The following is a 17,620-nucleotide window of genomic DNA, read 5'->3' as shown; positions in this document are numbered from 1 at the left end:
TAATTGTGACATGTTCTCTCTGTCCACAGGGGTAATTGTGACATGTTTTCTCTGTCCATAGGCGTAATTGTGACATGTTCGCTCTGTCCACAGGGGTAATTGTGACATGTTCGCTCTGTCCACAGCGGTAATTGTGACATGTTCTCTCTGTCCACAGGGGTAATTGTGACATGTTCTCTCTGTCCACAGGGGTATTTGTGACATGTTCTCTCTGCCCACAGGGGTAATTGTGACATGTTCTCTCTGCCCACAGGGGTAATTGTGACATGTTCTCTCTGCCCACAGGGGTAATTGTGACATGTTCTCTCTGCCCTTAAGGGTAATTGTGACATGTTCTCTCTGCACGTAGGGGTAATTGTGACATGTTCTCTCTGCACGTAGGGGTAATTGTGACATGTTCTCTCTGTCCACAGGGGTAATTGTGACATGTTCTCTCTGCCCACAGGGGTAATTGTGACATGTTCTCTCTGTCCATAGGGGTAATTGTGACATGTTCTCTCTGTCCACAGGGGTAATTGTGACATGTTCTCTCTGCCCACAGGGGTAATTGTGACATGTTCTCTCTGCCCACAGGGGTAATTGTGACATGTTCGCTCTGTCCATAGGGGTAATTGTGACATGTTCTCTCTGCCCTTAGGGGTAATTGTGACATGTTCTCTCTGCACATAGGGGTAATTGTGACATGTTCGCTCTGTCCATAGGGGTAATTGTGACATGTTCTCTCTGCCCTTAGGGGTAATTGTGACTTGTTCTCTCTGTCCATAGGGGTAATTGTGACATGTTCTCTCTGTCCATAGGGGTAATTGTGACATGTTCTCTCTGTCCACAGGGGTAATTGTGACATGTTCTCTCTGTCCACAGGGGTAATTGTGACATGTTCTCTCTGTCCACAGGGGTAATTGTGACATGTTCTCTCTGCCCTTAGGGGTAATTGTAACTTGTTCTCTCTGTCCACAGGGGTAATTGTGACTTGTTCTCTCTGTCCATAGGGGTAATTGTGACATGTTCTCTCTGTCCACAGGGGTAATTGTGACATGTTCTCTCTGCCCACAGGGGTAATTGTGACATGTTCTCTCTGCCCACAGGGGTAATTGTGACATGTTCTCTCTGCCCACAGGGGTAATTGTGACATGTTCTCTCTGCCCCCACAGGGGTAATTGTGACATGTTCTCTCTGCCCCCACAGGGGTAATTGTGACATGTTCTCTCTGCCCACAGGGGTAATTGTGACATGTTCTCTCTGCCCACAGGGGTAATTGTGACTTGTTCTCTCTGTCCATAGGGGTAATTGTGACATGTTCTCTCTGTCCATAGGGGTAATTGTGACATGTTCTCTCTGTCCACAGGGGTAATTGTGACATGTTCTCTCTGTCCACAGGGGTAATTGTAACATGTTCTCTCTGTCCACAGGGGTAATTGTGACATGTTCTATCTGCCCTTAGGGGTAATTGTAACTTGTTCTCTCTGTCCACAGGGGTAATTGTGACTTGTTCTCTCTGTCCATAGGGGTAATTGTGACATGTTCTCTCTGTCCACAGGGGTAATTGTGACATGTTCTCTCTGCCCACAGGGGTAATTGTGACATGTTCTCTCTGCCCACAGGGGTAATTGTGACATGTTCTCTCTGCCCACAGGGGTAATTGTGACATGTTCTCTCTGCCCTTAGGGGTAATTGTGACATGTTCGCTCTGTCCATAGGGGTAATTGTGACATGTTCTCTCTGCCCTTAGGGGTAATTGTGACATGTTCTCTCTGCACATAGGGGTAATTGTGACATGTTCGCTCTGTCCATAGGGGTAATTGTGACATGTTCTCTCTGCCCTTAGGGGTAATTGTGACTTGTTCTCTCTGTCCATAGGGGTAATTGTGACATGTTCTCTCTGTCCATAGGGGTAATTGTGACATGTTCTCTCTGTCCACAGGGGTAATTGTGACATGTTCTCTCTGTCCACAGGGGTAATTGTGACATGTTCTCTCTGCCCTTAGGGGTAATTGTAACTTGTTCTCTCTGTCCATAGGGGTAATTGTGACTTGTTCTCTCTGTCCATAGGGGTAATTGTGACATGTTCTCTCTGTCCACAGGGGTAATTGTGACATGTTCTCTCTGTCCACAGGGGTAATTGTGACATGTTCTCTCTGTCCACAGGGGTAATTGTGACATGTTCTCTCTGTCCACAGGGGTAATTGTGACATGTTATCTCTGTCCATAGGGGTAATTGTGACATGTTCTCTCTGTCCACAGGGGTAATTGTGACATGTTCTCTCTGCCCACAGGGGTAATTGTGACATGTTCTCTCTGTCCACAGGGGTAATTGTGACATGTTCTCTCTGTCCACAGTGGTAATTGTGACATGTTCTCTCTGCCCACAGGGGTAATTGTGACATGTTCTCTCTGTCCACAGGGGTAATTGTGACATGTTATCTCTGTCCATAGGGGTAATTGTGACATGTTCTCTCTGTCCACAGGGGTAATTGTGACATGTTCTCTCTGCTCACAGGGGTAATTGTGACATGTTCTCTCTGCCCACAGGGGTAATTGTGACATGTTCTCTCTGTCCACAGGGGTAATTGTGACATGTTCTCTCTGCTCACAGGGGTAATTGTGACATGTTCTCTCTGCCCACAGGGGTAATTGTGACATGTTCTCTCTGCCCACAGGGGTAATTGTGACATGTTCTCTCTGCCCACAGGGGTAATTGTGACATGTTCTCTCTGTCCACAGGGGTAATTGTGACATGTTATCTCTGTCCATAGGGGTAATTGTGACATGTTCTCTCTGTCCACAGGGGTAATTGTGACATGTTCTCTCTGCTCACAGGGGTAATTGTGACATGTTCTCTCTGCCCACAGGGGTAATTGTGACATGTTCTCTCTGTCCACAGGGGTAATTGTGACATGTTCTCTCTGCTCACAGGGGTAATTGTGACATGTTCTCTCTGCCCACAGGGGTAATTGTGACATGTTCTCTCTGCCCACAGGGGTAATTGTGACATGTTCTCTCTGTCCATAGGGGTAATTGTGACATGTTCTCTCTGTCCATAGGGGTAATTGTGACATGTTCTCTCTGTCCACAGTGGTAATTGTGACATGTTCTCTCTGTCCACAGTGGTAATTGTGACATGTTCTCTCTGCCCACAGGGGTAATTGTGACATGTTCTCTCTGCCCACAGGGGTAATTGTGACATGTTCGCTCTGTCCATAGGGGTAATTGTGACATGTTCTCTCTGCCCTTAGGGGTAATTGTGACATGTTCTCTCTGCACATAGGGGTAATTGTGACATGTTCGCTCTGTCCATAGGGGTAATTGTGACATGTTCTCTCTGCCCTTAGGGGTAATTGTGACTTGTTCTCTCTGTCCATAGGGGTAATTGTGACATGTTCTCTCTGTCCATAGGGGTAATTGTGACATGTTCTCTCTGTCCACAGGGGTAATTGTGACATGTTCTCTCTGTCCACAGGGGTAATTGTGACATGTTCTCTCTGTCCACAGGGGTAATTGTGACATGTTCTCTCTGCCCTTAGGGATAATTGTAACTTGTTCTCTCTGTCCACAGGGGTAATTGTGACTTGTTCTCTCTGTCCATAGGGGTAATTGTGACATGTTCTCTCTGTCCACAGGGGTAATTGTGACATGTTCTCTCTGCCCACAGGGGTAATTGTGACATGTTCTCTCTGCCCACAGGGGTAATTGTGACATGTTCTCTCTGCCCACAGGGGTAATTGTGACATGTTCTCTCTGCCCACAGGGGTAATTGTGACATGTTCTCTCTGCCCCCACAGGGGTAATTGTGACATGTTCTCTCTGCCCACAGGGGTAATTGTGACATGTTCTCTCTGCCCACAGGGGTAATTGTGACATGTTCTCTCTGCCCACAGGGGTAATTGTGACTTGTTCTCTCTGTCCATAGGGGTAATTGTGACATGTTCTCTCTGTCCATAGGGGTAATTGTGACATGTTCTCTCTGTCCACAGGGGTAATTGTGACATGTTCTCTCTGTCCACAGGGGTAATTGTGACATGTTCTCTCTGTCCACAGGGGTAATTGTGACATGTTCTCTCTGCCCTTAGGGGTAATTGTGACTTGTTCTCTCTGTCCACAGGGGTAATTGTAACTTGTTCTCTCTGTCCACAGGGGTAATTGTGACTTGTTCTCTCTGTCCATAGGGGTAATTGTGACATGTTCTCTCTGTCCACAGGGGTAATTGTGACATGTTCTCTCTGCCCACAGGGGTAATTGTGACATGTTCTCTCTGCCCACAGGGGTAATTGTGACATGTTCTCTCTGCCCACAGGGGTAATTGTGACATGTTCTCTCTGCCCCCACAGGGGTAATTGTGACATGTTCTCTCTGCCCCCACAGGGGTAATTGTGACATGTTCTCTCTGCCCACAGGGGTAATTGTGACATGTTCTCTCTGTCCATAGGGGTAATTGTGACATGTTCTCTCTGTCCATAGGGGTAATTGTGACATGTTCTCTCTGTCCACAGTGGTAATTGTGACATGTTCTCTCTGTCCACAGTGGTAATTGTGACATGTTCTCTCTGCCCACAGGGGTAATTGTGACATGTTCTCTCTGTCCACGGGGGTAATTGTGACTTGTTCTCTCTGTCCACGGGGGTAATTGTGACTTGTTCTCTCTGCCCACGGGGGTAATTGTGACTTGTTCTCTCTGCCCACGGGGGTAATTGTGACTTGTTCTCTCTGTCCATAGGGGTAATTGTGACATGTTCTCTCTGTCCATAGGGGTAATTGTGACATGTTCTCTCTGTCCACAGGGGTAATTGTGACATGTTCTCTCTGTCCACAGGGGTAATTGTGACATGTTCTCTCTGTCCACAGGGGTAATTGTGACATGTTCTCTCTGCCCTTAGGGGTAATTGTAACTTGTTCTCTCTGTCCACAGGGGTAATTGTAACTTGTTCTCTCTGTCCACAGGGGTAATTGTGACTTGTTCTCTCTGTCCATAGGGGTAATTGTGACATGTTCTCTCTGTCCACAGGGGTAATTGTGACATGTTCTCTCTGCCCACAGGGGTAATTGTGACATGTTCTCTCTGCCCACAGGGGTAATTGTGACATGTTCTCTCTGCCCACAGGGGTAATTGTGACATGTTCTCTCTGCCCCCACAGGGGTAATTGTGACATGTTCTCTCTGCCCCCACAGGGGTAATTGTGACATGTTCTCTCTGCCCACAGGGGTAATTGTGACATGTTCTCTCTGTCCATAGGGGTAATTGTGACATGTTCTCTCTGTCCATAGGGGTAATTGTGACATGTTCTCTCTGTCCACAGTGGTAATTGTGACATGTTCTCTCTGTCCACAGTGGTAATTGTGACATGTTCTCTCTGCCCACAGGGGTAATTGTGACATGTTCTCTCTGTCCACGGGGGTAATTGTGACTTGTTCTCTCTGTCCACGGGGGTAATTGTGACTTGTTCTCTCTGCCCACGGGGGTAATTGTGACTTGTTCTCTCTGCCCACGGGGGTAATTGTGACTTGTTCTCTCTGTCCATAGGGGTAATTGTGACTTGTTCTCTCTGTCCATAGGAGTAATTGTGACATGTTCTCTCTGTCCACAGTGGTAATTGTGACATGTTCTCTCTGTCCACAGTGGTAATTGTGACATGTTCTCTCTGCCCACAGGGGTAATTGTGACATGTTCTCTCTGTCCACGGGGGTAATTGTGACTTGTTCTCTCTGTCCACGGGGGTAATTGTGACTTGTTCTCTCTGCCCACGGGGGTAATTGTGACTTGTTCTCTCTGCCCACGGGGGTAATTGTGACTTGTTCTCTCTGTCCATAGGGGTAATTGTGACATGTTCTCTCTGTCCATAGGGGTAATTGTGACTTGTTCTCTCTGTCCATAGGAGTAATTGTGACATGTTCTCTCTGTCCATAGGGGTAATTGTGACATGTTCTCTCTGTCCACAGGGGTAATTGTGTAACTGATGACAAATAATAAGTAATAATAAGCTGCTGACAAATACAAGCCCTGACATTGATACCTTTCCCTAAGGTGCAGGTTATTCCTCATAAATACAGAGGAGCTGAATTAATAAGCCTTCCTACAGTGTTTGTGTGTGTAATGTACAAAGATTAAAATATGCAGAAACAATGTTTGTGTTGAGTACGACTGTGTCCATCTGTCTGCAGTACACAGGCGGTGCGCATCATGGACGACCGCTTCCGTCACCCAGCGTGCTACACCTGTTCTACACCAGAGTGCGGGCTCAACCTGAAGATGCGAGGTCACTTCTGGGTGGGAGAGGAGATGTTCTGTGAGAAGCATGCCCGCCAGAATTACCAGGGCCTTGGCACTGCCCCCTGTGCCACCGTCTCACCCGGCCACTGAGGCTCAGAGCAATAGACCATGGGCTGGGGAACGGGAGTGGGAGTGCCGACACATCAGAGGTTGTGCCTTTTCTATAGCATTTAACTATTCTCTCCAGTTTTCTAATTCAGTTACTATGAGGTTTGGATGGAACTTTTCTTTTGCCAGGCCCTCCCGGTTTAGCCCTTATAGATGTATTGTTATCGCTAATGTACAGCTGTATCAGGCGGCAGGTAGCCTAGTGGTTAGAGCGTTGGATTAGTAACCGAGAGGTTGCATGATCGAATCCCTGAGCTGACAAGGTAAAAAAACTATTGTTCTGCCCCTGAACAAGGCACTTAACCCACTGTTCCTAGGCCGTCATTGAAAATAAGAATTTGTTCTTAACTGACTTAGTTAAATAGTTGCTGCCTAGTTAAATAAAGGTTAAAAAAGATATAGATATAATATCTCATTCAGACAACTTAGTGGGCTACTACACCTGCCACATTTACACCAACTTATTACAAAACAGAACTGGTATATGAATCAGATCAATGACAGAGCGTAACATTTTAATCCTTTAAACAGCATTGAGTCTCCTGCTGACCTGTTCGGGGGAAGGGAAATAAACTCTTCATTTGAATTCCAAGGCATTTGAAAGACAGAAGACATAAATATGCAAAGGGAGAACTTTCATCTGTGTCAAAATTTGTACTATATTTGTGGTTGTGTGCATTTGTGTGTGCGTGTGTGCTTGCGTGCGTGTGTTTGTGGAATTCAACTTGAGTAAGAGTTTTGATCATTCCTTTTGAAGTGATGGTTTAAGTGCCTGCGTTGCTGCCATTTCTCCCTGCTATTGGGATCACTATTGAAAGGTTTCAGTGGATTCAGCTTTAGAATGTCAGGCCGAGCCTGTTGGGTTTGTTTTTGCCTCGTGGGAGCACATCAGTTTAGTTGGAATTATGAAATGCGTATTTGCTTTATTGCTTTTTAAAATTTGAAATAAGGGAATATAAAGATGTGATGTATAAATAAAAACATTTTTGTGAATGTTTCTTTTATAGAACAATATATAGTACCATATCATATGACGTGTATGCATAGGGCTGCATGACTTGTAGTACTGTTTTAGTGTGAAGAGGTTTGCTGATGCTATTGCTGTATATTCTGTTTCTTCACAGCAGCACCCACACTAAGACAGTGTCACACTTCATAAAAACACATCAATGTTTTTGAAAAATATGTAAGGATAAAACTACATGTATCTTGCTTGGCCTTTTGTATAGTTAGCTATGCAATTGTACCATCAACAGCTTGTGTTGTTGAAAATGATGTCATGTAGGCTAAACCTTCCAGCTCCCTGGACAATAAACACCATGTGGATCCCTTCTCATCCTGTAGATCATCCTATAGATGGGTACATTTGGCCTACTGGTCCCACCTCTGTCTATCTACCTGGGAAATCATTGTGGACACACAGTCAGGTTAATTTGTGCTATAACCTGGCTGTACTGGGAACAACATTCAGAATTTATAAAACAAGCTTGGAAGTAGGTCTTCTATTCTCTGTAAATTGGTGATAATGCAGAAAAAAATCTGCTCATGTTTTGTAAGAATAAATTGTATCTTTGATGCTCTTGAAATTGGGTTTTCAGTAGATTTGGTCATTTTGTGTTACCTACAGATCCTAAAATGGATCTCATGCTTGTAAGATTTCTTAAATATGTAATGCATGTAGACTCAAATATCCTTAGAGCTTTTGCATGAACCATGTGGCCAAGTAATTGTGATTATATATGAAAAGTTATGCAAATCTAATATAAACACACATATTATCTTTCCTCAAATAAAAAGGTACATCAGTGAATCAAAATAAAATATTGGCTTTTATCCCACACATAAAATGGCTATGACTTGAAGGCAGTAAGCTTTAAAGCATTCCTTTGGGCACTGTGCTCCGTCTGTCATTTACAGAGATACGGGAAGTAGTTCATTATCTGTACAACATAGTTCATCTGATAATACTTGTTGAATATATTTTCCCGATTTTTTTTTATTTATACTTTGCAAATGGACTCATTTCTATGTGAAAACAGAAATGGTCTATTCATTCCTTTTCAGTAGACGCTCTTATCCAGAGCAATTTACAGTAGTGAGTGCATACATTTACAGACTGGTCCCCTGTGGGAATCAAACCCTAGCACCATGCTCTACCAACTGAGCCACATCATCACAAAGCACTTGATGTCTCACTGTACTCAATTACTGTCTTGTTCATTGATCTTCTTCATGGTGATGGAAATTCTACAGGTACAAACCTAGATGACCAACCTATGTACAATACAGTAATGTACATTGAGTGGTTTGTAAGGATGGTAAATTAATACTGTGTAAAAAGTGGATGTTTTCCATGTTATTTGACCCTCAGCCTCTCTACTTCCTGTGACTATGGTCATTTATACTTCAGACTGTTTTTCACAGGTACTGCTGTTTTATCTTCCTCCCAGAAGGGGGCCACGTTGTCACAGTTAAAGTTTTGCATCATACTGAGGCTCTCCGACATATCATCTTTGGTATGTATTGTACTGGGGTTTACAACACAGTATGCTGATTCTGTGTAGTAGGACTTGTACTGGGGTTTACAACACAGTATGCTGATTCTGTGTAGTAGGACTTGTAAAAAAAAAAACTCAAGTAAATAACTTTAAAAGACCAACAGATTCACAAAAATGTATACAATCCAATACCTTCAAGTACTGTACGCTACTGTACTACACTATTTTACTTATTTTTTGTGCAATAACTTCAAGGCAGCCAATGATGAGATGTCCACAATGAAGTTATTTAATAGATAGTGGTTATAAAGACATTTTGAAGTATTAATATGTATTGTTTTTAGCAACTGGAATAATCCCACAGATTCAGTGGTCTAGGTTGAGGATATATGGGTGTGGTTCCTGTGGGTTTTGCATGGAAGTCAGCCATTAGCAGCTTCAATGTTGTCATTGAATCCACCATTAGATGTCATCGCTTCCTCAAGAAAGGAACAACATCAGACCTCATGATGATACAGTACAGCAGTAGTTTGTATTTAGTTTTACACTGTAATGGTTACCACTGGTAGTAATGCTAAGATCATTTCTACCTTATTTTCTTGAAGATACTGTATCTAGTTAACTTGTTTTGTTACGGCTATAGAAACCTGTGATTGTGTTAGCCACTTTGAATACGACAGTGCTCGTTGTACTGGTGTGTAATGTGAGGTTGGGAAGAGCCAGTGGAAATGCCCAAGAGGGATCATCAAATTCCTACTCCATCCTGACGTCACTTCCACCCGACCTCTTTCAACACTGAATCTCACTCTTCTCTCCTCAGATCTTCAGCTTCTCAGTTGGTCCCTCCACCTTTCCTTCCTTCCGTTCCCCCTCTTACCATATTCCACCTGGAATGGAGTCCAGATGTGGAATGGAGAGAGGGAGAGATTGCAATTGGGGGGTATGCAGAGAGAATCTTGGAACGACATTAAAGTTTGTCTGGATGCCATTAAGTACAATTTGATGTTATGTGCCGTTTGGGATGTGAAACTGTGCTCTCCAGATGAGAGAGATTTTTGGGCTGGTGAGCGGGAGTTGGAGGGGGTGTTGTTCTTGAAGCCTTATTTAACGGCTTGGATAAATAGCCCTCTGTTTCATCGCTGAGCAGGCACCCATCCACTCTTTCTGGTTTCCTTAAGAAATCATGCTGTCTCTCTGAGCCTGCTCCAGTGTACAGTATCACATACAGGAATAACAAACCGGGGATCTGCAGGGTGGGTCAGAGCACACTGCACCATTGTACGACCGGGCATGCTAGCATGACTTGAGGTGCCTGCCTTTTGGATATGTCTGTGAATACATGTTACCGGCCAATTGCACCAAGACCCCTTTCAAATACTCTCCTGGTTCACCTTTTCATATTTCAAAATGCACTCCAGATTTGAAACTGTAAAGATTCATTCCTCCCCTGCCTCTCATACTGTATATCAGCAAGTATTTTTAAACAGAGTTGCAGCACTGTTGGGATTTTTTAAAGACAAAGACAGACTTGTTGAAATGGACGCCTGCAGAAAGTTTCATGTTTATTTTTTGAGTGTTCAAAATTTCTTTAGGATAGAAAAAGTCTTACCGGGCTCTATAACATTTTATTCTTTGCTCTCAGCAAAACATCCTTTTAGAGTTGGAGGAATTGTAATGGCATTGCCATGGAATCTCGATTTCAACCCATCAGGATCAATAACCATCACAACCTGATATAGTCTACCTTGAAAGCAACTGCAAAACGTACATTTATCTGTAACTTTTAAGCTATGCTTCTTTCTCCCACAAAAATTATTCATCTTTCTTTAGATAGGTGATCAATGTGGTTGCCCTTACAATAATGTGGATAACGAACTAAAGCAGACACTTTCATTGGTGATGGGCATAAGCATTAGTTGGGGTCATAATGCTATGAAAACAGTGCCATGAACTAAATCACAACTGCTCACTGGAAGTAAAAGGGACCATCTATTTCAATGACCAGTAGTATAGTAAGTACTACTGCTTGCTCACTGGAATGACCAGTAGTGTAGTAAGTACTACTGCTTGCTCACTGGAATGACCAGTAGTGTAGTAAGTACTACTGCTTGCTCACTGGAATGACCAGTAGTGTAGTAAGTACTACTGCTTGCTCACTGGAATGACCAGTAGTGTAGTAAGTACTACTGCTTGCTCACTGGAATGACCAGTAGTGTAGTAAGTACTACTGCTTGCTCACTGGAATGACCAGTAGTGTAGTAAGTACTACTGCTTGCTCACTGGAATGACCAGTAGTGTAGTAAGTACTACTGCTTGCTCACTGGAATGACCAGTAGTGTAGTAAGTACTACTGCTTGCTCACTGGAATGACCAATAGTGTAGTAAGTACTACTGCTTGCTCACTGGAATGACCAGTAGTGTAGTAAGTACTACTGCTTGCTCACTGGAATGACCAATGGTGTAGTAAGTACTACTGCTTGCTCACTGGAATGACCAGTAGTGTAGTAAGTACTACTGCTTGCTCACTGGAATGACCAGTAGTGTAGTAAGTACTACTGCTTGCTCACTGGAATGACCAGTAGTGTAGTAAGTACTACTGCTTGCTCACTGGAATGACCAGTAGTGTAGTAAGTACTACTGCTTGCTCACTGGAATGACCAGTAGTGTAGTAAGTACTTCTGCTTGCTCACTGGAATGACCAGTAGTGTAGTAAGTACTACTGCTTGCTCACTGGAATGACCAGTAGTGTAGTAAGTACTACTGCTTGCTCACTGGAATGACCAGTAGTGTAGTAAGTACTACTGCTTGCTCACTGGAATGACCAGTAGTGTAGTAAGTACTACTGCTTGCTCGCTGCCTTTTCTTATTTTTGTTTTTGTTTAAAGCATACGGTGACTCATGGATAAGGCCCCATAATATTGCTTGCTATAGCAACAGGCAATTGGCAGTAGCAGTACAGTCATTAACCTGTAAAACTCTCTAAACACAATGGTATAGTATTCACTAGGAATATAATGTTTGCAATAAAAGCAATGTTCACTCAACATGTTATTTCAGTTGCAAATATCCAGTCATGTATAGACCTACAGTGGCAAGAAAACATATGTGAACCCTTTGAAATTACCTGGATTTCTGCATAAATTGGTCATACAATTTGATCTGATCATCTAAGTCACAACAATAGACAAACACACTGTGCTTAAACTAATAACACACAAATTATTGTATTTTTCTTGTCTATATTGAATACATAATTTAAACATTCACAGTGTAGGTTGGGAAAAGTATGTGAACCCCTGGGCTAATGACTTCTCCAAAAGCTAATTGGAGTCAGGAGTCAACAAACCTGGAGTCCAATCAATGAGACGAGATTAGAGATGTTGGTTAGAGCTGCCTTGCCCTGTAAAAAACACTCACACAATTTGAGTTTGCTATTCACAAGAAGCATTGCCTGATGTGAACCATGCCTCAAACAAAAGAGATCTCAGAAGACATAAGATTAAGGATTGTTGACTTAAATAAAGCTGGAAAGGGTTACAAAAGTATCTCTAAAAGCTTTGATGTTCATCAGTCCATGGTAAGACAAATTGTCTATAAATGGAGAGTGCAGCACTGTTGCTACTCTCCCTAGGAGTGGCCGTCCTGCAAAGATGACTGCAAGAGCACAGCACAGAATGTTCAATGAGGTTAAGAAGAATCCTAGTGTCAGCTAGACTTACAGAAATCTCTGGAACATGTTAACATCTCTGTTGACAAGTCTACGATACCTAAAACACTCAACAAGAATGGTGTTCATGGGAGGACACCACAGAAGAAGCCATCGCTGTCCAAGAAAAACATTGCTGCACGTCTGAAGTTTGCAAAAGTGCACCTGGATATTCCACAGTGCTACTGGCAAAATAGTCTGTGGACAGATGAAACTACAGTTGAGTTGTTTGCAAGGAACACACAACACTATGTGTGGAGGAAAAAAGGCACACCAACATCCAAAACGTATCCCAACTGTAAAGTATGGTGGAAGGAGCATCATGGTTTGGGGCTGCTTTGCTGCCTCAGGACATGGACAGCTTGCGCTCGTCGATGGAAAAATAAATTCCCAAGTTTATCAAGACATTTTGCAGAAGAGGCTGTCTGCAAATTGAAGCTCAACAGATGTTGAGTGATGCAACAGGAAAACTAAACCAAAACACAGAAGTAAATCAACAACAGAATGGCTTCAACAGAAGAAACTACGCCTTCTGCAGTGGCCCAGTCAGAGTCCTGACCTCAACCCAATTGAGATGCTGCGGCATGACCTCAAGAGAGCGGTTCACACCAGACATCCCAATAATATTGCTTTTACAATTTATTTATTACAATTTTATAAAGAGGAATGGTCCAAAATTATTCCTGACCGTTGTGCAGGTCTGATCCGCAACTACAGAAAACATTTGGTTGAGGTTATTGCTGCCAAAGGAGGGTCAAGAGTTCACATCCAAGAGTTCACAAACATTTTCCACCCTGCACTGTGAATGTTTACACGGTGTGTTCAATAAAGACATGAACACGTATACTTGTTTGTGTGTTATTAGTTTAAACAGACTGTGTTTGTCTATTGCTGTGACTTAGATGAAGATCAGATAAAATTGTATGACCAATTTATGCAGAAATCCAGGTAATTCCAAAGGGTTCACATACTTTTTCTTGCCACTGTACCAGGCCAATTTATCTGACCCATCGAGAAAGGCTGATTTAAGCTCCTCAAGCTGTGACCTTAGCTTCTAACATGATAGCCCTCATAACATTATGGCCTCACTACATTCTTCCTAAAGCTGGGAGGAGTTGATTTATGTGAATATGACCTCTCCTGATGGGCAAAAGCAAAAGATCAGAAAACCCTTTTGTATTGTAAGAAACATGTCAGAATCATCTGTTAACAAGTCACGTTTAGAGGTTTCTTTTGCACTCATAACCCATATGCTCATTGAAGCAGTCTTCTATAACCCTGCTCACACACAAGATCTTGGGTGGATTGAAGTCCATGGGAAACTTGCAAATGAGCACTAGTGCCCAAAGATTGGTAAGGGGAAGATGCATATGAATGGCCAGCTTCTTCTTACCGCATGTGTTGAAATCCAGCAGCAAGGCAAATCCCTGGATGTTGGCTTGTATAAATACGACATCTACTGGCAAACGTATTCCAGCAACAGGGGATCATGCATAATCAAATGCATCGTTATTAAAAGAGTGTAGTCAGTCAGAGAGTCACTTGTACATCTGGGGTGTCGTTTGCAAGTTTTTGTTATCTATTCATCACCTGATAACCAATACTGTAGATCTACTTTTAAAGACAAGTATTGCATTTCTGCTGTACTTCAGAGCAAGCTACACTGTGGGATATGGTAGTTCATGAAGTATTTGATGTGTGAGTACTGTATTGATGAAAATATAAATTGTCATTGTTAATTAACTAAAGGCTTGTCTATGACTATTTATGTCATATTGATATTACAGTTATCAATTGAACTCTTCTTTACAAATGTCAATTTATGGCACATGAAAATGGATTATCCAGCCTCGTTTCATGTCATCGGTAGTCCTTCATATGTTTATGAACGTCAGTGCACCCCCTTCAATTGCAGATCTACTTTCAGACAGACTGTAGTCTGGCTACCATAGACATTAAGGCTGGCTACCGGTGACACAAAAGAATTGAGAGCAGACAAGTTAAACTTTCAAGAGGTATCTGCGCTAGGACCCTGCGTATCAGCGCGAACAGGCGACGGAATGCGCGCGCTGGGGTAGTAACTGAATTTCAGTGTGACAGAGTGGCAAGCAAAACCGCTAGATTTTGTGAATACAGAGTATCCGATCAGGACCAGTTCTACCGTCTTCCAAATTAACTCAGTTACTAATTTAAGTTGACACCCGGAGATATCTTCAGAACATCGTGCCAAACGTATTTCTACATCTATGAATAAACTTAAACGGTGGAGGGCATCAGATCTTATTCAATTCAGTATGGAATTTGATTAAAACCACTGAAGTTTGGATATAGGTGGCTTGGACAGATAATGGTAACCAAATTATATTTGTGACAATCAAATCCAGTGTTGACGCGTCGAAGTGTGTATCAAGGAGATACAAAGTGACGGAAAATTGGACAAATACTTAATCTTCATCTCGAATCTTCACATTTCAAGTAGAGTTTTAGTTCAGGACAACTGAACGGGGTGAGCTTTACTGGTATTTTCTTATAGATGAAAGCCACATAGCACTATGCGCGCACGAACTTGACATGGCATAATGGAAAGCTAGAATACTGGGAATGCCTTATTACTAGTAAGTTTCTAGCATCTTTGAATTTGAATTTAAACGGAAATTGGCAATTTGTCACACATTTGTAAAAAAAAAAAAAAAAGTTTAAAAAAAGCTGTTTTCTTCCTGTCATCGCCCCAGGCACCTTCGGTGGTGGAGAAATGGGATGACAGGGGGCAGATGAGGTGAGACTGATAAGGACAATGATTGTGCCCGGCGTTGGCATCCCGCTCCCGGAGCGTCTGTTGCTGATGTTGGTCCTGCTGTCTGTCTCTGAGTCGAGGCTCACTCAAGCTTGCCCTGGGCTCATCACTAGTGGCTGCAGCTGTACCGATGACCGCTCCAAAGCACACTCCACTCAGACTGTTCGGAAAAGAGTCCGCTGCGGTAACGAAGAACTTTCTGAAACTCCAGAGTCCGGTCTGCTACCGAACCAGACCGTTACTTTGTAAGTCATACATGCTTATTTTTTCCCCGCTTAAAACTGTGAATTTAAAATTAAAATCAATTTGATCCAAACGGAGGAGATGTGGTCTGGGCATCATGAGTGTCCAAACCAAAATTCCAAACACTGTAGACTGATGTATCACTAGCATGATGTAGATAATATATAAAATAATGTTGATAGGGCTACATCTTCATCATTAAGAAACTCAGTTGGGCTTTATTATAGCCCAGAACTGAGTAAGAAAAAAACATTTGAGAAAATAATTCTAGAGGATGATAGACGGGGCAAAGTGCCCATGTGTAAATGGATTATGGGAAATCTACACCTTAGAGGATAGTTGAAGTTGTGGCAAATGTTGGTATCCTATTCATCTTAACAGTGTTATACACTGACTATAACTGAATATACACATGAGAAAATACTTTATAAACTAGTGTTCACATGCTATGGTAGTATCCACCTTTAGTAGTTGCTGGACCCTTGACATTATGAACATTTGAACACTTTATGCATGGCATATGCCGATAAACCCTCCAAACCTGACCTTGCAGTCTCAGTTATGATGGTATTTAATGACTGCCTGAGATCATGGACATGGTTTCGGCCCATAAAGACCATAAGTTTACAGCAGCATAGTAACAGACCACATGAGCTGAAAGCTCAAGTCCAATGTCAGTTGTGTCTCTGAAAAGCACAATGTAGGGAGTCTGGTCTGGACTGGTGTGGATCCTGACAGAAGACTTTGTGAAGTAAAGCCATAATCTGACCCTGCCCCTTTGTCACAACTCTGTCACTTTAAATCTGCTTCTGGCGCAAGGAAACACACTGGGGTTCAGTTCCCTCCTCCCTCCTCGCTCCCCATACCCACCCCACAATCCAGCTGACTTGGCCTTGCTAAACTAGAATAAACAGAAACACATTTCTTCTCTTTTTATCCTCCCTCTCTGTGCTTTAATGGCGGCTTGGCTCCTTCCTTTAATATCATAACTTCCCAGCAATCTCAGACAGCCGCCTCACAATCGCCTTCTGTTCAGGAAGGAAGGCTGACTGACAGACCGTTGTCCAGCCGACCGGCCCATGATGAGACCTCACACTGCTGTCTGACACTTCAATCATCCTGTATTACTGTTAGTCTGATAGGCTATTCATGTATGGCAGACAATCTCAATTGCTATGATCGATGTGTCTATTCACCATCAAGGGTGGATTTACATGAGTAAAATATGTCTTGTGAGATCTATCTCGCTTCAACATCAGATTTGCAACTTTTCATTTTACACAAGCCTTGGATGTGTTGTGGCCATAGCCATATTCCTGCTTAAGACGTCCACATACAGTGCCTTCGGAAAGTATTCAGACACCTTGCCTTTATCCAAATGTTGTTATGTTGAAGCCTTGTTCTAAAATGGATTAAATAAAAAAAAATCCTCACACAATACCCCATAATGACAAAGCAGAAACAGGTTTTTAGACATTTTTGCAAATGGATTAAAAAAACTAAAAAACGTTTTTTTTTAACATATTTAAATAAGTATTCAGACCCTTTGCTATGACACTCGAAATTGAGCTCACGTGCATCCTGTTTCCATTGATCATCCTTGAAATGTTTCTACAACTTGATTGGAATCCACCTGTGGTCAATTCTACATGTCCATGTAAGGTCCCACAGTTGACAGTGCAAGTCAGAGCAAAAAATAAAAAATAAATACATATACAAATAAAATATACAAATAAAATAAAACCCATGAGGTCGAAGGAATTGTCTGTTGAGCTCTCAGACAGGATTGTGTTGAGGCACAGATCTGGGGAAGGGTACCAAAAAATGTCTGCAGCATTGAAGGTCCCCAAGAACACAGTGGCCTCCATCATTCTTAAATGGAAGAAGTTTGGAACCACCAAGACTCTTCCTAGAGCTGGCTGCCCGTCCAAACTGAGCAATCAGGGGAGAAGGGCCCTGGTCAGGGAGGTGACCAAGAACTCAATGGTCGTACTGAGAGAGCTCTAAAG

At 42.7% G+C, this 17,620-nt stretch overlaps 2 protein-coding genes across 4 annotated transcripts in view; both read left to right on the top strand.

Moving 5' to 3' along the window:
* LOC115111598 (PDZ and LIM domain protein 2-like) overlaps positions 1–7,960 on the top strand; it is a 77,761-nt gene extending 69,801 nt beyond the window's left edge. For both annotated transcript variants that reach the window (XM_029637810.2, XM_029637811.2), the window contains one exon: positions 6,154–7,960. In XM_029637810.2, the coding sequence (XP_029493670.1) occupies positions 6,154–6,352 (199 nt within the window). In that variant the 3' untranslated portion in view covers positions 6,353–7,960. The remainder of the gene's footprint in view (positions 1–6,153) is intronic.
* Positions 7,961–14,677: 6,717 nt separating this feature from the next.
* Positions 14,678–17,620, top strand: part of LOC115111597 (adhesion G protein-coupled receptor A2-like) — a 60,806-nt gene continuing 57,863 nt past the window's right edge. Inside the window, exons 1-2 of one of the 2 annotated variants that reach the window (XM_029637809.2) lie at positions 14,678–15,189; positions 15,307–15,613. In XM_029637809.2, the coding sequence (XP_029493669.2) occupies positions 15,369–15,613 (245 nt within the window). In that variant the 5' untranslated portion in view covers positions 14,678–15,189; positions 15,307–15,368. Of the gene's footprint in view, positions 15,614–17,620 lie in introns of both variants that reach the window. The other variant, XM_065011552.1, reaches the window with a different exon arrangement.

This window comes from Oncorhynchus nerka, linkage group LG27, assembly GCF_034236695.1.
Source record: "Oncorhynchus nerka isolate Pitt River linkage group LG27, Oner_Uvic_2.0, whole genome shotgun sequence".
Lineage (NCBI taxonomy): Eukaryota > Metazoa > Chordata > Actinopteri > Salmoniformes > Salmonidae > Oncorhynchus > Oncorhynchus nerka.
Note: the sequence above shows the minus strand (reverse complement) of the source record. Positions and strands in the feature narration are given on the sequence as shown.